The 25,542-nt window shown below is 56.8% G+C and overlaps 1 protein-coding gene across 3 annotated transcripts in view; it reads left to right on the top strand.

The window, feature by feature from the left end:
• PDE2A (phosphodiesterase 2A) overlaps window positions 1-25,542 on the top strand; it is a 92,019-nt gene that overhangs the window by 24,877 nt on the left and 41,600 nt on the right. Inside the window, exons 1-2 of one of the 3 annotated variants that reach the window (XM_088018053.1) lie at window positions 3,428-3,527; window positions 14,471-14,532. In XM_088018053.1, the coding sequence (XP_087874179.1) occupies window positions 3,509-3,527; window positions 14,471-14,532 (81 nt within the window). In that variant the 5' untranslated portion in view covers window positions 3,428-3,508. Of the gene's footprint in view, window positions 1-3,379; window positions 3,528-14,470; window positions 14,533-25,542 lie in introns of those variants that run through there. The other 2 variants (XM_028115937.2, XM_088018052.1) reach the window with 2 other exon arrangements.

The following is a 25,542-nucleotide window of genomic DNA, read 5'->3' as shown; positions in this document are numbered from 1 at the left end:
TAGAGGGGCCGGGCCAGGCATTCCTGGGGCTAGGCTTCCTTGTGGCAGAGATGGGCAGAGGTTTCAGGAACTGGGAGCATAGAACCCTCAGTCACTATATTGTTGGGGGCAAAAGGAGAGGTGGGAAAATCTGTTTTTCTCACATGCCTTTCTTTAAGATGTGGAGCATGAATTTAGGGCACAGATTGGAGCCAGCTGGCCCAGGTTTGAATTTTGGCTCCATTACTAACTGTGTGACTATGGACAAGTTACTTGGTCTCTCTGTGCCTCAGAGTTCCTTATCTGTAAAATGTGGCTAATAACAGATCTGACCTTATAGCATTGGTTGAGAAGCTGAAATGGGAGGCACATGGTAAGTGTTGAATAAATGTTAGAGCCCCTCAGACACAGAGGCCACCAGCTCCAGATGTACACACTCAGGCCGTAGGGGCTACCCCTGTCCCTCGATTCCATGGGACTGAGGTCAGCCGGGAACAAGATGCATCTCATCCAGGGTTCTCAAACCTGGCAGCAAATTAGAATCACCTGGGAACATTTAAAAATACCTGGGATGGGGGAGTCCCAGTCATGAGGCAGGGTGAGAACCCAATACAGAATCACAGAATGAAGAGTTGGCAGACAGGGATCGGGGGGGGGATGGGGGGTGTGGAGGAGTCCTAGCCTTGGAGGAAGAGTCACTTCCTGGCAATGAGGGCTTGGGCATGGTCTGTCACTTTGCCATCTCGAGGAGCCTCGAATTTCAAGGATTACATGGGGGGATGTTTTTGAAAAAGCCTCTGTATCCTGCCAAGCATCAAAAGAAAGAAGCTTGTTTCTTGAATCTAGTGTATTAACATTTCACGGGTGGGGAAAATCAGGCCCAGAGAGGTTCAGTGGCCTGCTCAGAATCACACAGCAAGTCTATGACAGAGTTAGGACTCCAAGCCTCAGAGGAATGCTTGAATCTGAAGGATTGATGCAGAATGAATCTGAGTTGAAGGACACAGCGAGCATGTACCTGGGGCTCCAGCCACTGAGCTGCAGCATAAGATGACCAAGGGAGATTTAAGAAACCACTTCTCACAGGGTGAGGGCTGTGGAGGTTCTGCCTAGAGCTGAGAGCCCAAGTGATGGTGCTGTGCCAGGCCAGGGTCGGCTCTTGATTGCAGGGTCTGACATGGCTTCCTCTGAAGAATAGCTCTGGCCAGCGGCTGTAACAGATACCTCCTGGGTGTCTGTGTCCCAGCCACACTATAAAAGCCCAGGACTGACAGGTGCTCAGGATTTGCCAAGTGATTTGTGCACTGGGCTCAGACTCAGTCATTTCATATAGCCTTTACATTGGTCACCCCCTTTACAGAGCAGGAAACTGAGGCCAAAAAAGGAAGGGAGGACCTTTTTTGGGCCAGAACCTTTACACCATCTTAGCCCACGTAGATTTCTAGGGTATTAAAAAGTAGGCCACATTCCCCCAATTTGAAGATAAACTAAAATACATTGACTTTGCCGGGATCACTTAGATCTCACTCCTCCCCATGTTCCCAGACATGATTCCCAGGAAAGACACAAGAAGGGGGACCCAGAGGACTAAGGTAGTAGCGTCAAGGGAAGGCCTCCTGGAGGAGGTGGGCTTCTGGCCCCTGAATGATAAGCAGGCTGACAGGATCTGGAGGGCATCAGGGATAGTGTGGCATGGGTAAGGGTCTAGAGGTGAGGATGAGTCAGTCACCCGTCTGAGTAGAGGAGGAAGTATAAATTTAAGGAATGGTGTCAAGAGGTTCAAAGCTAGGAAGATAATAAGTCAGGGCTAAATGACAGAGGGTCTGCCATGTCAGACCAAGGATTTGGGCTTTCTTGTGTTTGTGGTAGGGAGTCTTTAAAGGTGTCTGAGCAGAGGAAGAAGCATGTTCAGAGCTGGGCCCCAGAAACAGAGGTGGGAGAAATCCTAGCTTGGAGGGGCTCCCCCTGAACTGATGGCACAGAAAGGGCTTGGCCCAGCCTGTGTGTCAGGGGCCTGGACTGTGTCCAGGACTGGGCTCAGTGACTCAACGTGGAGGGAATCACTCCCCAGGGAAAAAGGGCCCAGATGAATCAGCCCCATGAGGTGGGGAGGCAGGGGGCTCACTGAGTCACCCTGCAAGTGGTGAAGGGGGACGTTGCAGAGAGAGGGGCTCACAGTGCAGTGGAAGGATTCAGGTCAGACCACAGCGAGGGCTGTCAGGGGACTCTGGCTGCCTTCCCACCTTTATCGAGGTTGATTATCCTGGCAGTCTTGTGAAAGAGATGGGAAAACTGAGGCCCAGAAACAGGAGGGAACCTGACCAAGGTCATGCAGCAAGTCGCTGGCAAAGGCCAGGTGTGATCCAAAGCGCACCCTCCAGTCCAGACACGTCCTACCACCCCAGCGGATCTCACGGCAAGTGGAGGCTAGGAACTGGGTGGGTCCAGGCAGGGAGCTGGCCCAGGTGACCCCTCCTCCCTCCGCCTGCCCCCGACTTTCCTCGCCAGGCAGACAGCAAATAGGGCCGGGCTGCTCTGCCGCAATAGGACAGCAGGGGGCGCAGAAGCGTCACGGCTGCCGCAGGCGCCAGAGCACAGAGGCCGCTCTGCGGAGAACTGCGCTCCGGACGCGCGGGTCCCATCGGCGAACTGTGGACTGTGTGGCCCTGGGGCCTGCACCCTCTCCGGCTTCCGGGGACGCCAACGCAGACCTGCCTGCCCAGTGCTGGGGGTCCGGGGCCCCTAGCCCTCACTCAGGAGTGGTGCCCCTGTCCGTATGTGTGCTCGTGTGTCTGTGTGCACGTGTCCCCCTCACAGACTGGCTACTGCCCCAGGCCTGTCCGTCGCTGGGCGACCTCTAAAATTCTCCCCGACTTCCCGGTTTCTCCTGAGGAGGAACGCCCGGGGCTCCTTGCATCGGGTCGGCGGCCCCTTTCCCCGCCGCTTATCCTCCGCCTCCCCCCACCCCACTCCCGTCATTGCGCTGGTCTCTGGCTTGGGGTTCTGGCCGGGGCCCCAGGACTTTCTAAGTGGGGGGAGAGGACGCGATCAGACAAGAGAGGGACTCCGAGAGGCGAGGTAGCGATAGGAGGGGCGAGGGGCCAGAGGAGCGAGCGGAAGCTGAGAGCCGGCTCCCTGGTTGGGGATCCCAATAGCGGACAAGCTGGGAGAGCCTGGAGAGCGGAGAGAGAAGGGAGGTGAGAGCCAGGCGAGGGGACCCTGGGGGGTCCGCAGGTCGGACAAGCCGAGAGGTGCCGCTCGGGGTGGAGGGAGGGTGGGCGGGGCCGCGCTGTCGGGGGGGCGGGGAGTGGGCGGGCCTGGGCGGGGCCGGGGCGGACCCTCGCGCGGACCCGGCGGAGCTGTCGCGGACGCGCTGACCGAGCGCAGCGGCCGGGCCGGCGGGCGGGCGGGCGGCTGCGAGCATGGTCCTGGTGCTGCACCACATCCTCATCGCTGTTGTCCAATTCCTCAGGCGGGGCCAGCAGGTCTTCCTCAAGCCGGACGAGCCGCCGCCGCCGCCGCCGCAGCCATGCGCCGACAGCCTGCAGGTAGGGGGGCCCCCAGCGCTGGGCACGAGGAGGACCGGGTGTCGGGCGAGCGCCCAGCCGGGTCTTCCAAGGAGCGTGAGGGCACCGGTTCCGTGGTCCACTCTGCCCCTGAACCCCCCTCAAGGTGGGGCCCCCTCCCCTAGCTCTGAATTCCACTCCTGTGCTGGGACTGCAGCCCATACCCAGAGCCCTTGAGTCCCCAGCTCGCAGTCCAAACCTCACCCCAGACTCTGAACCCTTTTCGGATCTGGAACTCCACTCCAAGCTCTGAACTCCCAATCCACAGTAGGACCCCAGTCCCCACGGAGAGCTCTGTTCAAACCTGGAACCCCTTGCTTCCCAGAGGAGTGGATGACCCCTGCCCAAACCCCTGAACACCCACTATATATATATATATCGGACTCCAGGTACACCCAGAACACCTGAACCCCCAGCTCTCAGCCAGGACCCCATGTCACAGCTGGAGCCTCACCCCAAGCCCCTGAGCCTCTACTCCACAGCCTCATCTGTGCCCCCACCCAGATTCCCATTCAAACATCTGGTCTTCGGTCCTCACCTGGGACTGTACCGCAGGGTCCAAATGCCTCTATCACAGCTTGTGTTTTTCTCTGCAGGACCCCCTCCCACCTGGTTCCTGCTTTCCTACCCTCTCGTGTAGGAGGTTCTCTAGTCTTTTAGGGGTCTCACTCTCTCCTCTTGTTTCTCTCTAGTGCGTTGGTCCTACTTTATTCTCTGGTTTTTCCTCTGCCTTCTCTGAATCTTTCTGGGCATCCTCTCTCTCTGCTCCTCCGTTTCTCTCTTTTGGTCCCTTTTGCCCATGTACATCTCTCTCAGTCTGTCCATCACCCCCCCACCCCCGTTTCTCTAGGTCTCTATCTTTGTTCTAGGATCTCACCCTGTGATCATCCCTTCCCCTTATTATCTGCTTCTCTTTGGGGTGAGGAAGGGGTAGGCCCAGAGTGTGGGGCCAGTGTACCCAGGACCTCTGCCTACCCCATGTTGTCAGGCATGGCATGGTGTGGGCGCTGGTGGAAGGGACTAACCATGGAGGGCACAGCCCTTGGGCGGTGCCCAGGGATCTAAGGTGGGTGGGGGTTGTGCTGTGGAGCACTGGGGTTCATAACTTATAAACCCCCATCCCCACTGTGCTGGTCTTGACTGGGGACAGCTGGGGGCTTGGGATGGGGGAATGGGGGAGTAGACTGCAATCTGGTGCCCGTGACCTGTGGTGGGAGCTTTCCGGGGCTGGGTGAGTCTGGGACGTGTGTGTTTGTGTAGGATGGGCCACATTGCCTGTGTTGGGTGTGCCTTGTGTATGATCATGTGTGATGTGCCATATAGTATATTGTGTGTGGCATCACCAGTGCGATGATTTGGGGGGATGCATGGGGGCTTATGGCGAGGGTGAAGATTGTGTGCATGGTGTTGCATGTCGTGTGCAGCTAGAAAGGCTGCATTGTGAGTGTGGAGTGGAAGCTGTATGTATGAGTGTTGTGTGTACAGGGAACATGCGTGAATGTGGTGTGTCTGTCTCCATGGGGTGGAGTTGTAGGGCCAGCCTGCATGGGGGGTTTTGTGTGTGGTTGCGTATGTTCTCAGCTGTTGCGTGTAGCCAGGAAGAGCCACTGTGGGGGCCTGATGAAGGGTTGCGTTGGACATCTTGGTGGAGGGGTGTGGGGGTGGGGGAGCTGTGTGTGGGCCCGAGTGTGTTTGCAGCCTAGGTGGCTTAGAGGCACGGTGGTACATCCCGGGCTTGCTTGGGAAATGTTTTAGGACCTGGGTGTTGGTGTTTGAGTGTCATGTGTCTGTGTGATGGCTGTGGGTGCCACTCTGCGTAGGGAAGGGTGCAGCAGCCTGGGCCGAGGGGTCCAAGGCGAGGGGCTGGTTGACTAAGTGTGTGTGTGTCTGTGTGCCCACGTGCACATGGGCAGGAGGAGGCGATGTGCCAGCAGGATCGTCTGTGCCACGGGTCTCTGTGTGTCCACAAACATGTGACATTAGGTGTGCACATTATCTATGCAGGGTGTGTCTCTATGTATAGATGGTGTGTGTGTTGAATTTAATTGGATGTGTGTGTATCTGTGGTTGGGGAGGTGAGTGTGGGGTGTGTGAGGTGTGTGGTGGGAGGTTGAGTGTGAGTGTGGTGTGAAGTGTGGGTGTGTGAGCTGTGTGACTTTTCAGTGTGACATGTGGATTATGTGATCTTTTCTCCCTGTGAGCTGTTGATGTGTGGTATGTGGTGAGGGGTGTGTGAAGGGTGTCAGTGAGTTAGCGGTGTGGGAGGGGGGCAGTGTTGAGGGCTGTGAAATATGCTGCAGGGGGCAGGGAAGTGTGCGCGCACAAGGTGTGTGGGGTGAGGAAGGAGGTGTATAATGTTTGGGGTGCGTGGAATGCAGCTGGCATCCCATAATGTTTGTGGAATGATGTGTGTGTGCGGGGAGGACTTGGCTGCCATCCCGTCCTTGCTTCCCTCCCCATTAGGTCCCCAGAGATGCCCAGTGACGTTCTGTCACGGCCCACCCCAAGCTAAGCTGCCTCTACCCTTTGCCCTTCATCCTCCTCACTTTGACCAAGGCCTTTGTCTTGGGTTTCCGGCTGAGCAGGCGTTGGACAGGCAGGCAGCTGGTGATGTCGTGCTCTGGGAACCTTTGTTCTTTTCCTTTTGGTCTGTGTCGTGTTTTGGGCTGGGCTTTGGAGGAGGGCGGGGAGAGGATGCACGTGTTGTAGGCTTACGGTGTTTACTACCACCTCACAATGCTCCACGGCCGGGAGGGGTTCAGGCACAGGCCATGGGGCCTGGCTGCTATCCCCAGTGGTGCCTCCTCGGAGCAAGAGCGGCTTGGGCCGGGCATGGCCCTGGGTGAATTTGCCAACCGTGAGGTCTTCATCCCATGGCTGGCCCACTACCGTCTCTGGCTCACATCATCTCTGGGGTGCTGGGCAGCCAGGAGCCCCCCCGCCCCTGCATACCAACCTGTCCCCTTCCCTTCCCTGTGTGGCCCTCAGGGAGTGTCCCTGGGCTGGGAGTTAACGAGGAAGGCCTTAATCTATCTCCTCTTGTTGACCTCACATCTGACAGGAGGGAGAGTCCCTGTCCTCACAGAGACCCTTATCTGAAAAAAAGGAAGCCTGGTCACACTTTGGGGACCCTCTAGTCTGACAGGGGAGATGCCAGTCAGTAGGAAGACCCAGGCCAAACCCTCCAGAGAAAGTGGTGGGGGAGCCTTAGCGGGCGGCCTGCTGACAGGCATTCGGGAGGAAGAAAGGCTAGGACTCCTGACGGTTGGAAGGCACAGACTAGCAGAGTCATCAGGGGAGGGGGCTGGGGGCGGTGCCTCAGTATCACCTTCCAAAAGGTTCTCTGCTGTGAGTGGGCTGAAGCTGGCCTGGAAGGGGGTGTTGAGTAGGCAGAGAAATGTGTCCTGGGCCTGAGGAAGATTCTGGCTCAACTCGAAAAAAGGATCTTGGCGGCAGTTGATCCTTCCCAAGCAATACTGTCTGGCTTTGGATGGCCATCCCTGGGCCTCCAGCCTTCTCAGGCTTTCACATCCCCTCTTCCCAACCCCCTTGTCTTCGGCCAGAATGACTGTCATTGTCATCATCATCTTTTAGGCGGCTCTTTCCAGATCCCACCCTCCTTTCACGGGGGTCTCATTTAACAGATCAACTCGTTCGCTTGTCTGTAACATTTATTGTGCACCTGCTATGCACCAGGCGGGCCCAGTTTGACACAGCGGTGCCCAAATAGGCTTCCTGGGGCTCCCACCTCCTGTGTCAGGGAAACCCCATCTAGCTAGCCCAGCCACACTGTCAGCCCTCCCGTCTGTTTCCCCAGCCTGATGTGCACTTGGTTCTGTGAGGCTCCAGGTGTGCACCCCATGGTGTTAGGCTCCAGCTCCCAATCAGAAGGCAAGCTCTTCAGAGGCAGGGCTGGGTCTGCTCATCCCGTGTGTCCTGAGCTGCGCTCGGCAGAGTCTAGATGGCCACATCAATCATCAGATGTCCATCACCACTTGTAGGGGGGCAGCCCGTCTGCCATCTAGTGAAACCGAGGCCCAGAGCAGGGAGGGGACTTTGGGCAGCCTCCCCTTTAGACCCGCCTTTTACCAGTGTTACCAGAGACCCAAGAGGTCAGGTGACGTGGCCAGGTTTCACAGTAAGGTGGCAGAACACAGCAATTCTGTATTTCCCAGAAAACAGCTCTACTGGTCACCAGGCTGGGCTCCAGCCCCAGCACCATGCTGCTCCCTGGCTGGCCTCCGGGCTGCCTGTGGCGTGTAAACGATTATTAATGACCCCCCTGGCCAGGAGACAGGAAACGTTTCCCAGCCACAGCTGGGGACATGCTCCCGGCCAGCCTCAGCCCTCCACACCCAGCCTGGCTCCGGGGTCAGCACGCGTGGTATCTCCGTGCCGCCTCAGCCTTCCCTGCTCCTCCTGCCCAGCCGCCCCACAGCATTTTCTCCTCTGGGTTCATGGACAAGAAGAGACAGAGCTTTCTGTCCCACATCTCTGTCTTAGCACTTTCTCCAATTTGATTCATCTCCACCTTCTCCCCCGCCCTAGACGAGCCGGAAGGAGCCCTTCTCTTGGAGGTGTTTTCTGAACGCACGGCTAGACCCTCCAGCGGCCCTGTCCTGGGCCTTGACTACCGACTCTCCCTCCTGCTGACTTGGTTCCCACTCTGCTAGCCCTTTGTCTAGGCTGGGCACTTCCTGTGGCTTGTCCTCAATTGCTGTCTTAAGACTGACACCTGGAGGATCCTCCCAGATGCCTCCTCCAGGAAGTCCCCAGCCCAACCTAGGGACTCTCACTTACTCAGAGCATCCCAGCCTGCCTGTCCGGGCCACACACTGTGTACTGCCAGGCCTTCAAAGGTGGGACGTACGTACTACGTGCCCAACAGAGGCGGGAGGTAGAGATGAGCATGGTGTGGGCTTTAAAACTCTGCCACACACTGGCCCACGTTGGAGCCACAGTGCATCCGCCCCATGGCAGCTAGGCGGACCTTGGCCTAGGTACCAGGGCTGATGCTGGGCAGGTGATGGGGTAGAGGCAGGGGCACAGGTGAAGACCGATGCTGGTGGGCAGTTTGGGGAAGGCAATGCTGGAGAGGCTGAGGGGCGGTGGTGGGACAGGGTAGCGACCCCTGATTCAGCCCGGAGTGGGAGGAAGGGCAAGTTGGGCAGCTTCCAGGAGGAAACATATCTAATCTGAGAGCTAAGGGATGAGCTAGGAGAAAGTTCTGGACAGAGAGAAAGAGTGAATGGCAAATGTGAAGGCTTGCTGGTGACAGACAGAGGGAGGGAAGTGTGGTTCTATAGTTCTGTGGAGCTGGATCCTGGACTACCAGGGTGCTGAGTCCCAGGGTGGGCTCTGTGTGTGTGTGTGTGTGTGTGTGTGTGTGTGTGTGTGTGTGTGTGTGTGTGTGTGTGAAGCTGGTGATGAGGCTGGCAAGGTCGCCAGGGCCAAATTGTGCAGGCCTCATAAGCAAAGAGATTTGAACTTTTTCCAGAAGGAACTGGGCACTAGGATGGGAGTTGAAAGAAGGGCAGGGACTGCCCAGATCTGCTTGTTAGGAAAGCCTCTGGGCCAGGGGTAGAGAGCACACAGAAGGGGTGAGGTGGGAGGCTGGTGCAGTTTGGTCTGGAGAAGGGTGGTGAGGCCCAAGCAGGAAGATGCAGAGGATGGAGGGGAGGAGACAGACTCCCGAGGGTGGAGGAGGGAGTCACTCAGCTGTGGAGGTACGAGAGAGAGAGGGAATGCCGCCCTGGGTGTCTGGGTCGGCTCTCAAGGGACGACAGTGCATGACAGCAGATGCCTGGGCCTGCGTCAAGACCCTCTAAGGTCCAAAAGGTCCCAGGAAGGTCTCCTGGGTCAGGAGCTTTGAGGCTAAACAGAGACCAGGAGACCTGGACCCCGCTCTGGGCTCCAGCATCCTCTTCTGCAGCGTGGAGACTTGGGAACTGCCCTGGGCAAAGAGTGTTCAGAATTCAAAAATTAAAACAATCTGTGAAACGTAATACTTCATAAAATTCAAATCCAAAATGTGTGAGTACATTCCAAAATGAGTTAAAATGTAAATTTATGAAAATGCTAAACATACTTGATGGTTCTAATATCAATTGTAAGCCTCAGTCGCTTCCCTCCACTCTGGATCCAACTCCCCTGAAGCTGCTGCCTCAGGTATGGCCAACCCCGAGGGCTCCAGGACCTTCCAGTCTTGAGCTCAGGGCACCTCCTCTAGGGAGCCCGCCCTCTGGCTCGTGGCTTCAGGTGGCAGGCATTTTGCTTTTCCTGTCCCCCACCCTGAGGGAATTGGCCCCTAGAAATCCCCCATCTGTGGTTGTCTTTATTGAGGGGGCCGAGGTACAGACCTGGAGGAGGGAAGGGTGCTGAGAGATGGGGTGTCAGCTACAGGGCCCAGTGGGGTGTGGTGGGGCATAGGAAGACTCGGGGAGGGCCGGGGTGGGGGCATGAAGGGAAGTGAGCAAAAATGAAAAAGCAGCACCACTCCAGCCTGAACATGGCCATTTCCTACTGTAAAAGTGACACCATTTCTGGAACACTCGAATGTTACGGTCCCATCTTGCAATCTTGGTTTGGGCATCGCTTGGCTCACACTCTCTGGTCATCTTGCACCAGGCTATTTTCTGGGCTGCATTTTCTCACCTGGAAGAGGAGGAAGTGGGGGTCAGCACCTCCAAGGCGTGTATGAGCTCTAGCTCTAGGGATGCATGACTCTAAGAATCCGGCATTGTCGGTTTGTGGGCTTCTAGTCTTCCACGACTCTTAGCTCCCGGCCAGAGCTGCGTGGAAGCGTGGTTGTGTGATTCCGACATTCTGTGACTTGAAGTTGCTGAGACTCCAGGAGCCGAATGGGCGGGCATTCTGTGAATCCAGGATTCTAGGATTTGATGATTCAATGATTCTAAATGGGGCTGCTGGGAAGAGCTGCAACCACCTGCCTTGTTAATGTTGATGTGAGGTTATTAAAAACATAATGAGAAGCAATGGAGAGAGCTCAGGATGGAGGGTGGCCCCCACCCCCAGGGAGTGGGGGAGAGGAGGAGGGGCCGAGCCGGTGTTGGGGGAAGGAGACCCTCTTCGCCTGGGTGACAGGGGCGGATTCTCCTGCCACAACAGAAGTGGTGTCTGTGCACATAGGAGAGCTCTCTCTCCCTAAGCTTGCAGGATACGGGGTCATTTCCTTCATCCCCCTGCCTCCATTCTTCAACTATTTCAGCTCATGGCAGAGAGAGGAGTGCCCTTTCCTCCTAGGCCCTGAAGTCTCTGGGCAGAAACGTGGACAGACAGTGGAGGAAAGAGGGGCCTGCTCACCACCTACCCCCCTTCCCCACCAGCCCTGGCCTGAGGGGAAAACAGGACATGAGCACTTCCTGGACACGGACGTGGAAATGCACGAACCCCTGCTTGTGAGGGCCCCAAGTACAAAGCGCCTCCGACTAGGGCAGAGGCCAGGGCAGCCAGATTGGCCGGTGACCCATCGGCACCTCTGGAGTGCAGGTGCCCCACACCTGCCCTGGAGGTGGCTGTGAGAGGGGCTTGAGGAAGGGAGGTCCCAGGCCAGGGGGCCTGGGGAGAAGGGATGGCTAAGTGGGTGCTCCCCTGTGGCATGAGGCTAGGCCATTTGCCCAGCGGCTTGCTTGGGTTATGCACATGTCTCAGCACCTACACCAGGGTTGTTGTTGGGGGGCGGCGGACCTCTAGGCAGGAGAGAAGGATCTTTGGCCTCTAGAGAGCTCACTCCAGCTGGGTGCCTCAGAAGCCTGGTACCAACTGCATGAGTCGCAGCCTGGTGGGCTCACAGATCAGGTGAGGGAGGCTGGGAGCTGGCCCAGGTCACACAGCACAGCAGGGCCTGAAATCCAGCTTCCTGACTCCCCGTGCTGGGCGCTCCCCCCTGTCTGCAGCTCCCCCCTTTCCCCTGGAACACCTGGGGAACAAGAGCTGAGGCAGGACTCCTGTTAGGGGCAGAGCTCTCATCTGTCACTCCTCCATCTTTCTCCTCCCACAGACCAGAAGGCAGGTAAGGTGGCGACAGCTGCCCCGTATTATCCCCAAGCTTCCTTTGTCTACCACATCCTGTCTTGGCCCTGAGGATAGGGTCCCCTGTTGCCCGACCCACAGTGAGCCTCCTGGCTTCTCCTGTCCCTTCACTCAGGCTCTCTCCCCACCCTGCAAGTCTCTCCCTCTGGCTGGCTGTGTGTGTCAGTCTCTCTCCAAAGATCGTTAGACTTGGACAGGCCCCAGGAGATCATCAAGTCCCATGCTTTGATTCTTCAAATGAGGAAAGTATCTCAGATAGGGGAAGGTCCTGCCGCAGGGGCACAGCAGACTGGGGCTGGGCCTGGGTCTCGGAGGGACACTGCCCTCCGTGTCAGGTGGCTAGGGTGAGGCCTGAGGTTATGACCAACTGACGGGCCTCTCTCCTCAGCCCTGAGCTGTCCTCCCTCTTCTTTGCCCAGATTACTCTCTTGTCCGCCACTGTGCCTGCTACATAGCTGACCCCTACCTTGGGCAGACCCTGCCCTTGGGACACAGACCAGAGCTCAGCACTCCATGACCGGGATGAACACCCCTGTACACAGGGACACGGACACATGCAAGTACATACATGAGGACATACAAGTCCCACATGGAACCCTGTGTCTCATAGTTACGAGGCTGTCCTGGAACCTAGTGTTCTCTTCTTGTGAGGCAGCACACACCTCTGCTCGGAAGCCCTCCAGGACCTCTCTGCAGACTGTCTCCATCTCACTAGCCTCTTTGTGACAGCTGGGTTCTATGATCCTAGGTTCCTCCTCTGTGACAGCAAAGTCATGGGTGAGTCTCCTCCTAATCCTAAAGCCCTTCCTTCAGTGTCCCTTCCTTCTGTCTCCAGGAGGGGCTCAGCTTCCTGTGGCTGGGTGGGGAGAGCCCTGAGGTCCCCAGAGGACAGTGGGACAATGGGGAGGCGGTGACAGATGAGACATTATGTCTTCCCCAAAGCAGGCTCCACCCTCCCCTAACCTCCTGGCTGGTGTCTGGGGCACAGCCCTGGCTTGTGGGCCCCTTAGGGTCCTGGTCTGCCCCACGGCCTTGACCTCTCAGTGTAGAGGTCAGAGGATCAGAGTCACAGTCGCACTCAGCAGTTCTCTACCTGGAGGGTGTGGAGCCCAGGTCCCCAGGCCAGCAGCATACTGATGGGTGCTGCAGATCCCCAGAAGGGGTGACCTGGACTGGCCTGCCTGTGGGGTAGGCAGGAGGGTGGTGAACACTGAGGCAGGTGGGATTACAGAGGAGCTGTGAAGGCCTACCTTCCCCAAGCTGGAAGCTGGTGATGGGGAGCCAGAGAGAGAGGCCAACGGTATTTGGAGAATCACAACTAGCCCTCCCTCCTGTCAGGGGAGGAGGAGGGGGCTGGCCCGGGGCAGTGCAGTGGGTGGACCATCGGAGGCCTGGGTGGAAATGAAGGCTGAGGCCTGTGGACAAAGGGACGGGCTTGGGGTTAGGTATTTAGCTCGGCCCTTGTCATTTCCTCTGCCGGACATGGCTGGGTTAGCAGGGTCATCGCCCAGAGGGAAGGAACAGGCCGGGACCAATGCATACCAGGCCCTGCAATAGACTCAGGCACGTGGGTGACCTGGTCACCCCCTGGGCTGCAGTCGGTCCCCCATCAAAGCCCAGCCATGTGGCCACAGTCACCCTGGGGGATGACCACAATCTAGACCACTGCCCCACACGCAGACCAGTCTTCCTGGGCAGCACTCAGGCCCGGCTGTAGGCCTGGCTGAGTAGGGAGACCCCATAAGACATGGGGATTTGTGGGACAACCAGACACCCTGCCACAGCCACACTGCAAGCATCCACACACCAGGTGCAGCTACTGTCACCCCTATGGTGACCCAAGGAGAGCCATAAATTCCAGCAGTCATGGGCAGGTGTCCAGGGCCTGAGTGAGAAGAGAGGGGTACCAGGCAGGGAATGCAGAACCCCCCCCATGCCAGACTGTGCCCTCCCCCCAGTTCGCTGAGTGCCCGAGGCTGTTTATTTCCTAGGAGGGATGGGTGTCTCATCCCTCTCCCCCTCCCCGTCCCCACCACACGCTTCCAAAGCTGCCAAATCAAATCAGCCCCTGCGCCCGCGCCAGGCTGGCATGGCGGCCAGCAGCTGACTGGAACGAGGCCAGGCTCAGAATATCCCGCCGCCTGTGCCTGTCCGATGCCTGGGTGTGCTTGTCGGGTGGGGGTGGGGAGGGGCAGTCAGCCCCTGGGCAACGCCTGGGAGAGGCCATGCTTTCTGGATGCCACCTGGGGGGTAGGCTGCTGGAGAATGAGTGAGCGGCTCCTTGGTGTGTCTACCAGCGTGGGAGGGGCTGTGGCACATGGACTGGGGGTGGGGGCGACTAGAGCCCAGAAGACTGGGCGCTAGGCTGGGGTTGGAGGCTCGCACATAGGATCATGACAGCAGCCCTAGCTGGGAGCCCAGCCCAGTGACTGTGTGAGCTAGACATCACAAACCCCATTTTACAGATGGGGAAACTGAGGCTTACAGAGGGGTCATGAAGTTCCCTGGAGAGAAGTGGAAGTGGAGGGGGCCTCAGAAGGAGTAAAAAGTTGTTGTTTCCCCTCCTGAGGAGGCTCCAGCTGAAAGAAAGAACTCAGCTCTGTTCTCAGAGTCAAGGGCAGAGAATATACCAGAGTCAGAGGTGCCCACCTGCAGTAGGGCCTGGGTGGTGAGAAGTAGGGGGTGAGAGCAGAGGGTGTGGGGAGAGAGCAGGGCGAAATCAGGCACAGCTCCCTGAGGAGGCCCCCTGTGGGCAACAGGAGGCCCTGGGCCAACCAGGGGCTGGGGGGCTGCGGGGGAGGGAGTGGTGGGCAGGCTGGGGAGAAGGGGAGAAGGCCTGCAGGCCTCAGTCCCTGGCCTTCTTGTCTCTGCAGCCAGCCGGGACCTCCTTGCCCAGGAGCCAGTGCCTCCAGGGAGTAGAGACGCCAGACTGGAGGTGAGAGCTCAGTGGAGGGAGGAGCGGGTGGGCTTGGAGGGGTAGGGGCACAGGCTGGGGGTCAGTCTGAGCATTGTCCCCACCCCTGGGAGGACTGGGAGGCCGGAGCTGAATCCCAGCCCCACCCCCTCCAGCCTAGGGTCACCCTGCACCAAGGTCACCTTCCCTGCCCTATTCCTGCCTGGGGCTCTCTCCCCTAGTCATTTCAGACCCCTCTCTAGGCCTCCCCACCCTCACCCAACAATTCCTTGTTGATTCTCTGCCCTAAGTGTTTTCTGAATTCCTCTCCTCCTCTCCATCCCTGCACCCGCCCCAGTGCAAGACTCCTCATCTTTCCCCTGGATGGCTCGCTTGGCTGGCTGCTTTCAGTTGCCCCACTCTCCAGGTGGCTGCCAGAAGGCTCTTCCTAACATGCATACCTGAACTTGTCCCTTTTCTGCTCAAAAATCCATGCCTCCCATCCTCCTGCTTCCTCTGCAGCTCCAGCCAGGCCCCAGTCCCCCCCCCCCCCCCCCCCGCTTTATCCATCCTGCCTCCCCAGAGCCACTCCTGCCGCTCTCTTCTCCCTCAGCTTCCCAAATCTTTCTGGGCTCAGCTCTAGCCTCCCCTCCTCTGGGAAGCCCTCCCTGTCCCTCTTGCTCTCTTCTCTGAGCTCTCCTGCCCTGGCAGTCAGATGGGGCATTCTGATGTCTGTGCCATTAGCACCCTGGTTTCTCTGTTATGGGACTCTCTAGGTCTGCCCCTCTGAACTGTGAGCTCCTTAGCCTGGGGACTGTGCTTTTGTCATTCCTGAGTCTCCCACTGCCCTCCAAAGGGGGCCTGGTGGGGGCTCAGTGGGTGCATTTCCTTTGAGATGAAGGATGCCATCGGCAGCGCTGACCATGGCTTTGGGGTGCCTCATAGGATCTGGGTGCTCAGAGGGGCCATGAGCAGTAGCAACGGGGTGGGCGGGGGGCTGTGAAGATTGGCACAGAGAAGGGTTGTGTGTAAAATCGGACCAATCACAGGACCAGCCTGGGCCTAGTCTTGGGCCCAGGACTGGCTCGGAGAAAGGGGAGGCTCCTCTGTGCCGGGAGCTTTAGACATACTTCCGTGTTCAATCCTCACAACCTCTCACTAGAAAGCAGGGACTGTTATTCTTCTCCTTTTATGGCTGGGCAAGCTGACACACGGTGGGGTCCCACAGTGAGCGTACGGGGCAGATCTGAGTGTGGAGCCCAGATGTGGCTCATGCCCAACTGCCGTCCAGTAAGATGGGAAAGAAGGCGCCCACAACGGGGCCTGGGGCACAACGGGCTCAGCATGGACTTGTGGCCAGCGACGTGGGGCCAAGCCCTGAGAATGTCCCTACAGCTGGGAGCTGGGAAGGGTGGGGGGCGGCTAGAAAGTCATTATTAATTTATTTATGGCCATGGCATTCCCCACGGAGCAGGGGCTCCCCCCCAGAGCCGGGACAGATGGTGTTCCTGGGAACCAGCTGTGTTTCAGCAGCCCCTGCCACCTGCCAGGAAAGCCTGGATTTGTCATCTTCGCAGGAAGCCATGAGGGGAGAGGGCTTTGGAGAAGCCCAGACCCTCCTTGGTGCCGGGAACTAGGCCCCAAGGGAAGGAGCCAGGCTCAGGCTCCTTGTGTATAGCTCTCTGCCCCGCCCCCTTTGCCTGCCCCGTTGGCCCAGTTCCCTGCAAGGGCAGGTTCTGCCCTCCAGTCCAGCCCCCCAAGCCCCACCAGGTGGCCTCTCTGGATCTTGCCCATTTGATCTCTTTGCTTCTGTTCTCTCTCCACATTTCCTTTGTCTGGGTCCTGCTGCCTCCTCCCTCAGAGGGAGGGTCTTAGGCTGTGAGCCTAAGCTCTGCTGGGAGAGAGTGCTGAGCGCTCCCCAATATAGAAAGGACGGGACTGGAGAGAGTAGGGACCCTAGGATGTTGCTCATACTATGGGGATGGCTGGAGAGAAAGAGGGAAGACGGATGGGGAGACTGATGAGGAGCCTCCGTGTCAGGGTGGAGTCTGGGGAGACACGATGGCCTCCTCATGACTGGGGTCAAGTGGGCATGAGTTCAGGTCCCAGTTTCACCACTTTCTCAGTGTCTGACCTTGGGCCAGTCCCTTAACCAACCCGAGCCTCAGTTTCTTCACCTGTCAAAGGGGATAAGAAGAGCCGGCATTATTGGCCATAATCACAACAGAGCTGTTGGGACAAGTTACAAAGTATGTGTGAGGCGCCTGGCCCAGGGAGGGAGTTGGCACCCTCCCTGCTTCCCGCAAGGGTGAGCTCCCTGGAGCCAGGCCCACGCTGAGGGGGTGCAGCGCGGGGCTGGGCCGGGGCTCGCGGAGGCTCTGTGGGCACCCATCGCCAGGGAGGACTTGTGTTCAGCAACCCCTCTCGGGAGGGCTCCCTGGCCCCTGGGCCAGCTGGCCAGCTTGGGGGGAGGGCTCTTCAAGCTCAGCCTGGAGTCCTACTTCAGGGCCAGGGCTGTTGCTCTCTGGAGGTTGGGGCGGAGGCAGTTCAGGTAGTGAACTGAGCATGCTGGGTCCGCGCCCCCTCTCTCTGCCAGATCTTGGGGCCTTGGGAGCCCTAGCAGGGCAGGGGCCGGGGGAGAGGTGGACACGGGCGATGGCACGGGTATCCACACTAAGCACACTGATCCCTGCCCAGCCCTGGCTCCTCGGGTGCTGCCCACGGGACGAGGAGAGACCACATGCCTTGGCGTTGCCAGGCCTGCCTGCTGGGCCCCCTCAGGCCCGCCCGTTGCTCCCAGACATGGCAGTGCTTACTCCCCAGGATACCCGCTCTTCCTGGCCTCCCCGCCTTTGCTTTGCCCTGACCCCTTTGTCTGGAATGCCTTTCCTTTCTTTCTCTACCTACTCCCTTCTTAAGCCTCAGATTAGATGTCACCTCCTCTGTGGAGTCCTCTCAGATTGCACCCTCCACTCAGGTCAAGTCAGTCTCCCCTCTTTCCTGGGCACTCATAGTCCCCAAGCTGCCCTGAGCTTGCAGTTGGGTAACTTGGTAGCCCATGTGGTTATATATCCTTTCCCACATAGTTATAAACACATGGGGGATAGGAACCTAGGCTGAGTCTCCTTTGTCTCTCCTGGGCCCACATGAGACCTGGCCTAGGTCTGGTACATAGTAGGTGCTCAGTAAAGTTTCTCGATTAAATAAGAATGGCTGTGTGAAAGTTGGAGTAGTTCCAAGAAAGGGGCACTTGCTGGATTGGGGGCAGTCTCGGAGACTAATTGGAGGAGGTGGCCTTGGAACTTTGAAGGATGAGGAAGGTCAAGGACATGGACTGATGAGGCCAGAAATCAGCTGGATAGTCAGAGAGGTTCATGTGTTCACCTTCTGTGAGTACCACGTGAGGACAGCAAGGACCAGCCCAGGACTGGGAACATGGTAGAGGAGGTAGAGGAGCTTGGAACAAAGACTTAGCCCCAGAGGGGGCTGCAGGAGGCCGGCCTTGTGCTGAGAAGCCAGCTCCAAAAACATCTCTGCCCCTGGGTCCACTTGGTCCCACAGTCTGGGGTGAGGCTGCGGCCACCAATGGTGAATAAATGGGCCCGGCATGGTGGCATAGTGATGGGGGGGACAGGGATAGGCAAGAGCTGGGGTGGTCCTGTGAGGTAAGAGTGCCAGGGGGGCTGAGAAAGTCTTTGCAAGTGAAAAGAGCAGGGTGTGCAAGGGCATGTGAGCAGGATGCCCTGGGTCCCCGTGAGAGAAGGCCCAGCATGTCCGTGGAGCCCAGGAAACGGACAGGGAGCACTCGGATGAGGCTGGAAGGGCTGCTTCCCAGCAGGCTGCACTTCCCAGCCTGTGTTTAAAATTCTTGAGTGAGTGCTCCTACCTGGCAGGTGTGCCAGCCCCCTCCTGGGTTCTGCACATCAGGATTAAGTGGCCTCAGTGATGCCCCATGGCCCCAGGGGAGCTGCTGCCTGCAAGTTGGCCATAGCATCTGGCATCGCTGGGAGTCCAGAGGCCCTGCCATCTGGCTGTGCCCACCTGTTGGGCTGCACAGGCTCGGGGGTGTGCTGGGACATGGGGCCAGGGAGGTGGCCTCAGCAGCCACCCAGTCTGTTTCTCTGTCTGTCTGTCCATCCATCTGTCCTCATCCCGACCAGACGAGGACCAGATGGAGATGGGCAGACACAGGCCCTGCAATCAGAGAAGCCTAGTCTGAAGGAGGAGTCATCAAGTAGCAGGGACTCACACCCAGAAAAGACCCAAGCTCAGAGGGTGCCAGGCACTGGGCAGGCTAAGGCCGGTGGTGGGTGGGGGGAGACCCAGCCCCCTTGAGGGCTGGGAATGGAGGCTCAGATAGAGGCAGAGACTGGCTCAGAGGCGCACAGCACAGCGGGTCGGAGGCAGTGTTGGGGTAGATGCCACGAGCCCCAGTACAAGCTTCCTCAGGCGGGCCCCTCCCCCACCGCCCTGCCTGGTCCTTGGCTGTAAACACTGAGAGAACAAGTTCCGTTTCCTGGGAAATATTTATCTCAAGCCGTGTGGGGAGCGTGTGCTGGCCTCCCTGTGTTCTTCCTGCAGGCTGGCCTGGGGCAGGAGGGGAGGGGGCTTGGCAGCCACCCGTGGGGGGCAGTGTGTGCGGCCTGAAGTCAGGGCCAGGAAGGGAGTGCCCCAGGCTCCTCTTGGAGCCAGAATCTGAAGGCTGGAATGGGGGGAGGGGGAAGGGGAGAGGGAGGAACGTGTTTTCCTCCAAATCTACACCACCACCTGCCCGCCTCCCACGTTCCTGTCTTTACCCCTAGTGGGTGCTCTTTCCTCTGGTTCCTACCTCTAAGCATTTGCTCCTGTCTGGTGCTCCCACCCAGGATGCCTTTCCTTCTTCGTCCTCATATTTGCCAGCTCTCAGCTGGCTTCCCCCGGGAAGGCTTCCCTGATTCTCTAAGCCCCTAACCCTTTGTCCTCCCCTTCTGCCTTCTGTCCTTCTGGCTCCCAGCAGCTTCAGACTGAGTCCCACAGACCAGTTAAGGTCTTATCCCAAGCTGTTGGGACAGGGTAGACAGCCTCTTTCAGACTGCCCAAGAGTCCCCTTCCTGGGCACACTGGGAGTGGAACAGGGCCCAGAGGCCACCTTTCAGTGGAACCAGCACACGCCCAAGCCCATGGGAAATCCAGGTTGACTGAATGGGGGAAAATTCCACGGGCCCAACCAGAATGGGGGTGGGGGTGGGCAGAGGGCCTAGGGTTCCCACTGGCCAGCTCTTGGGCTTAGGGCTGTGTATCCCAGGCTGGGCCAGGCCTGACTGGAGGCCTGACTGGGGCCCTGACAACAGGAAATCCTTGAAGGAACAAGCAGTGGCTAAGGACTCTGAGCACAACAACAGGAAACAGCCTTGACATGGGGCAGCAGCTCTGGCGATTGTGCCCAGTGGGGTGGGGGTGGGGGTGGGGGGGAGCTTACAGGACCCGGGGTGACACCGAGACACGGATTGTGGGGCAGGGGGTATTCTACTGAATACGTGACCCTGAGCTTGTGATGTGTGTTATCAAGTATGCGACCTCCATCATGGGATACTGTGTGGGGAGTGAGTGGGTCAGAGCGTGACACCAAGTGTGTGACACCGAGTGATACCAAGTGTGTGATGCCACTTGTCAAAGACTGTGAGACAGGGGATATGCCACCAAGTACGTGACACTGTGATCCCGTGTGAGCTGGACTGTGTGATGCTGAATGATACCAAGTGTGTGAAACTGAGGGCATGACACCAGGAGGATCAGATATGTAAACACAGATGGGTGACATTGTGCAATAACAGGTGTGGTCCTGTGGCTCAAGCGTCTGACACTGAATTGGGAAACCAAGTGTGTGCCCCAAGCATGTGTGATCTAGCGAGGCTGAGTGCGTCGCCAAGGGTGTGACATGGGGTGATGCCAAGTGTGAAAACCTGTGCGAGATGCTGCGGGACACTCTAAGCCCGGTGCTAAACGTGTGATGCTGGGTGTCATGGTTGTGATGATGTGAAGTGTAACCACACAACACTGTGTATGACACCGTCCCGGGAAGACCCCCAGTGGTTCCAGGCAGAGAAGTGACACAGTCCAGTGCATGATTTTGAGATTGCTCTGGCAGCCAAGCGTTTGTGGGGGGCGAGTTGGAGGTGGGCAGATAGGTTGTAGGCCACTGCAGCCATCCAGGCAGGAGATGGTGGTGCCTGGGCTCAGGGGACGGCAGAAGAGTTGCAGAGAAATGGATGAACTTTGGAGATATATGGGAGGTTGAAATGGCAGAACTTGCTGATGAATAAGACGAGCCAGAGGGAGAAGCAGAGGATGGCTTCCAGGTTTCTGGCTTGAGGGACCAAGTGATGGATGGTGGAGATGTTACTGAGATGGGTGAAGCCTGGGGGGAGGCCAGGGTTAGGGGGTTGAGAGAGGGCAAGGAGGCAGAAATGAAGAGGTCTCTTTTGGACAGAAGTCAGACATCCAGGTGAAGGTGTCCAGTGGGCAGCAGAGGCCAGGCTGGGCGTATCTTTGGAGGTGGCAGGTGTGGCTGGGATGACCCTAGGGAGAGAGCATAGTAAGAATAGAGGTGAGGGCTGAGGACCAAGCTCCAGCCCCAAGTCCGCAGACTCCATCATCTGGAGGCCAGGGAGGTGAGGAGGAGCAGTCTGGAGACAGAGGAGGAGTGGCCAAGGAGGTGGGGGCTACTGAGAGTGTGGAGCCAGGGGAGGGGAGAGGGTTGAGGGGGAGGGAGGTGGCTGCGCTATCAGGTAAGGTGGACAGGGGAGATGGTGCTAGGCTGGGCCCAGCGTTGGCGCAACAGGAACCATGTGAGTGACAGGGTGGCGCCTGAAGCCAGCCCTGGCCTGGGTGGGTGCTGAGTGGGGGGTGAAGACAGAGCACAGTCAACCCTTTGGAAACCTTTGGCTCCAAGGGATGCGGAGAAGGGGCGCGGTCACCGGAAGAGGTGTGAGGTCAAGGGAGAGTAAAATTTTTAAATTATGGAATATTTGAAGTACACACAACAGTAGAGAGAACAATACAATACACTTGCCATTTACCCATCACCCAAATCTAACAGTTACCAAGATTTGGGCACATTTAGCTCATCTATCCCTCTCCACCCCACCCAACCCTCCCCCCTTTTTTTTTCATTTTTCTTTCCCGAAGTATTTTATTTTTTAGTTTTTAATTGTAAACTATACATAACCTAAAATTTACTATCTAAACATTTTTAAGTGTATGGTTCAGTAGCGTTAAGTATGTTCACATTCTCCAGAACTTTTTCATTTTGCAAAACGGAACTTACACCCTTTAAACAGCTCCCTATGCCCCCAGCCCCTGGCACCACCATTCTACTTTCTGTCTATGAATTTGGCTACTAGGTACCTCAGATATCTGGAATCATACAGTACTTGTCTTTTTGTGACTGCCTTATTTCACTCAGCATCATGTCCTCCAGGTCCATCAGAATTTCCTTCCTTTTTGAGGCTCAGTACTGTTCTATTGTTTGTATGGACCACATGTTGTTTATCCATTCATCCACCGATGGACACTTGGCTGCTTCCACCTTTTGGCTATTGGGAATAATGCTGCTATAAACATAGGGGTACAAGCATCTCTTCAAGATTCTGCTTTCAATTCTTTTAGATATATACCCAGAAGTGGAATTATTGGATCATATGGTAATTTTATTTTTATTTTTTTTAAAGATTTGTTTATTTATTTTGAGAGAGAGAGCATGAGCAGTAGGGGCAGAGGAAGAGAGAGAGAGAATCCCAAGTAGCCTCCATGCTGAGCGTGGAGCCGATGTGGGGTGCAATCTCACGACCCTGAGATCATGACCTGAGCCAAAACCAAGAGTCAGATGCTTAACCAACTGAGCCACCCAGGCACCCTATTTTTAGTTTTTGAGGCACCATCATACTGTTTTCCACAGCAACTGTGCCATTTTACATTCCCACCAAGAGTGTACCAGGGTTCCAATTTCTCCACCTCCTCGCCAACACTTCTTTCCTACCCTTCCCTGCCCTTCCCTTTCTCCACTACCTCTTTTTTCCTCCCTCCCTCCCTCCCTCTCACTCTCCTTCCTTCCTTCCTTCCTTCCTTCCCTCCCTCCCTCCCTCCCTCCCTCCCTCCTTTCTTTCTTTCTTTCTTTCTTTCTTTCTTTCTTTCTTTCTTTCTTTCTTTCTTTCTTTCTTTCTTTCTTTCTTTCTTTCTTTCTTTCTTTCTTTCTTTCTCTTTCTTTTCTTTTCTTTTCTTTTCTTTTCTTTCTTTCCCATCCTAATGGGTGGAAGACTGGGGAAAGATGGTATCTTTTGATTTGCATTTCCCTAATGATGAGTGATGTTAAGCATCCTTCCATGTGCTTGTTGACCATTTGTATATCTTCTTTAGACAGATGTCTATTCAAGTTCTTTGCCCATTTTTAAATCAGGTTGTTTATTTTGTGGTTGAGTTGTAGGATTTCTTTATATATTCTGGATACTAACCCCTAATCAGATGCACAATTTGCAAATATCTTCTCTCATCCCGTAGGTTGCTTTGCTGAAGCATTTTAAAGCAAATCTCAGACATGATGTCATTTCAGTGAAGGTGGATTTTTTTTAATGTCAGAAGGTCCCGGATGATGCTGAAATGTGACAGAGTGCAATGCAGAGCCAGCTTGGAAGTGTGTGCATGACACTACATGAGGGTGACACTGTGAAACATTGGGAATATGATGTATGACACTGAGGATGAGCCACTCCGAATGAGGGCACAGTGATAGTACCACTGTGTGTGGCCTGTGACACTCAGTGATGTGTGACGCTGTGGAAACCGTGAAATGGCTGTGAGTCACTGAGTGTGTGGGACATGCCATGTGAAAGTGACAGCGATCCGGTCTCTGTGTGTCATCCAGGGGTGATGAGTGTGACACAGAGCAGGACACTGCATGGGAGTGAGACGGGTCATGGGTGCGCCATGGGCCATGGGGGGAGTGTGTGATCCATGTGGGATCGGCCCCAGCTCAGCTGCTGGCCACCAGAGTATAGACAAGGAGAAATGCCCGACATGGATGGAAGTGGTGTCTGGGCCGAGTGTGAGTTGGTGTGAGGCCTCCTCCTTTCTCTGAACCTCCCAGGAAGGGGTCCCGGAGGCAGGATGGTAGCACTTCAGCAGAATGAGCAGGTACCGGGTAAGAGCAAGGGCTGTGGTGTCCGACAGTCCTGTCTGGCTCTGACATCTAGCAGGTCATTCTATGTCTTGAGCATCTCAAGCCCCTCAAGTATAAAATGCAGCTGTTGGGAGGATGACATGCGACAGTACTTTTAAGGGAATGCAGTACCTGGCACTCGGCAATGGCTCAGCGGTCTCTAGGGGAGCAGGGCTCCTCACATCCCTATGCCCAGGCAGCTAGTGTGACGGGAGCACTGCAGGTGTGCAGAACGGGGGTGCTGAACGAGTGGTGTCCTGTCCTCCCGTGCTTCCTCTTCCCCCTCTCGTTCTGTCCCCTGCCCCCACGACTTGCTCCCAACCCATCTCTCCCCAGCTCCTGCTGTCCTCACCCCTGTTAGCCTCCCTCCCCCCACCCCACCCCCCGGGCTCCTGCAGCCTCATTCAGTTCAGCCAATACAATTTGCTCAAGAAAAAACCCTATAATTTGGTTAATCACACCAGTAGGGGATCTGGCCCAGGTGGGGAGGTTGGGGCTGGGTGGGAGGTCCACACCCACAGCTGGGGGCACAGGTGTAGCTACTCCCGCCTACTCCCTTGGACTCCATTCAGTAGCCAACAGAGTCTAAAGCTGGGGTCTCCCCAACTGCCTCTACAGAAGTTTTGACACAGTAGCTTGGACTGACTGGGTTCACTGGTGTCCCTGGGAGGGTCCCTGGCCCTCTCCATGTCTCAGTCTCCCTCTCTGATAATGGGAGTTGGGCTGAGGGTGGGGGTGTCTCTGAGCATCTGGCCAGCCCAGCTGGTCTCCTCATGCCAACGTAGTCAGCCCCCCTTAGGGCTTCTGTAAGGCCTTCTCTTGGGCTTTGGAGAGGGAAGGCTGGAGGGCCAGTCAAGAGGACAGGGCCCCAGAGGAAAGGGAGGGAGTGGGTGTCCTCAGAACCTCATCTGGAACACGGCCACCCCCGTTCCAGAGTCAGAGACCCCTTAGTCCCAGGCCACACACCTGGAGTGGGGGCTGAGGAAAGGGAGCTGCTCTTTTGTGCTCACCTGCAGGGCCAGGGCCTCTAACCTCACACCTGATACCTGGCACAGGGGGTCCCACAGAGGTAGGGTGCTGCCAAAACCCTGCCCTCCCCCACCAATCCATGCCCATTAGGGCTGCAGCTGGCCAGAGAGTTGGGGTCACCTCTCTCTAACTCGCACAGAAGTGGCCTCACCCCTAGCTGGGAGCCCGCTTGGGCAGGACATTTATGGTACCAGGATAGTCCTCCCAGCAGCTCAAGGAGAAGGCACTGTTTTACGGATGGGGAAATGGAGCCCAGGAAGGTTAAAAGACTCATCCAGTGCCACACAGGTGACACGTGGCAGGGAAGGGATGTGAGTCCTGGTCCGACACAGGTGGTGGAAGACGGGAGGGGGGTGCACAGGAGGCCGAGAAGCAGACCCCCCACGTGTTCACACACTGATGCTCTCAGCCATACCCTCATTCACTCATTCACTCATTCAAAGACAAAAGCTGTCCCACGCCCACTGCACACACGCGGGGACACAGGTCCCCTGCCCATGTGGATGGCTCGGGCACAGATGTGGACACAGGGATGCTCGCACATTCACTCACACACACTCACAGAATCATGGATCCATGTATACTCACACAGACATTCTTCTAGTGGCCCACGGGTTGTAGTCTGCTGTGGCCATGTGGCAGCCCGCAGAGACATGCGTTTCCGACGGCTAATGGACAGGCCACACACACAGTGCTTAGGGCACCAGCAAAGTGGGAGCTGCCCATAAAACGAGAGAAAAGATCGGTTTTGATGAGTGTCTCCAGAATTTTGCAATCAGAAAAGTCACACAAAAGCGATTTTCATTTTCATTTTCATTTCCAAGACAAAA

The sequence above is a fragment of the Eumetopias jubatus genome, unplaced genomic scaffold (assembly GCF_037043125.1).
Source record: "Eumetopias jubatus isolate StellerSeaLion01/CBP00866 unplaced genomic scaffold, mEumJub1_p1.0 scaffold_13, whole genome shotgun sequence".
NCBI lineage: Eukaryota > Metazoa > Chordata > Mammalia > Carnivora > Otariidae > Eumetopias > Eumetopias jubatus.
This window is presented reverse-complemented; position numbering and strand designations above follow the sequence as displayed.